The sequence below is a fragment of the Camelina sativa genome, unplaced genomic scaffold (genome assembly GCF_000633955.1).
Source record: "Camelina sativa cultivar DH55 unplaced genomic scaffold, Cs unpScaffold07131, whole genome shotgun sequence".
Taxonomy (NCBI): domain Eukaryota; kingdom Viridiplantae; phylum Streptophyta; class Magnoliopsida; order Brassicales; family Brassicaceae; genus Camelina; species Camelina sativa.
The window spans coordinates 1-474 of record NW_010928203.1 but is presented as its reverse complement, the minus strand read 5'-3'; the positions used below and the strand labels follow the sequence as shown (position 1 = coordinate 474).

Sequence of the window (474 nt, the reverse complement as noted above, 5' to 3'; positions counted from 1 at the left end):
TGAAGCTTCTGCTGCTGTTGCAATTGAAGCTTCTGCTGCTGCATCTGAAGAGCTATTAATTGCTCCAGATCCTGACCTTGATCACCTCTATATGAATGCGACAGCATATCCCGATTTTGGAATTGCTGTTGGTGATGTTGATTTGATGAAAGTTGATCCCCAAGGTTAAAGCGGTTGGAATGTTCAAACTGCGCCATCCGGTTAGCAGCCAGAGAATCAAGGGACATGCTGGGATCAATTTGCGTATTTCTTCGGGAATCAATAGGCCAATTGTCTATTGAACCAGTAGACTCCCCCATTGCATCATAAGACCTGTTTGGTAACAGGTTAACTGGTGTACTACCATTCTCTAGCTCAGACCACAACACCCCAAACGGGTGCAGCTTATTCTCACCCTGATTTTGAGTAGCAGCCTTAGTTGATTCAACAGGAATAGTAGACTGACCAGGAAATTCACTTAATGCATCATGCACA

The 474-nt window shown here is 44.3% G+C and overlaps 1 protein-coding gene across 1 annotated transcript; it reads right to left on the bottom strand.

Annotated features, from left to right (window-relative positions):
- Nucleotides 1-6: 6 nt before the first annotated feature.
- On the bottom strand, nt 7-436 carry LOC104774946 (the record flags this gene model as incomplete). Its single annotated transcript, XM_010499309.2, is given in 1 exon segment — nt 7-436. A coding segment is annotated over 1 exon segment (430 nt), but the record flags the coding sequence as incomplete, so codon positions are not given.
- Nucleotides 437-474: the final 38 nt, after the last annotated feature.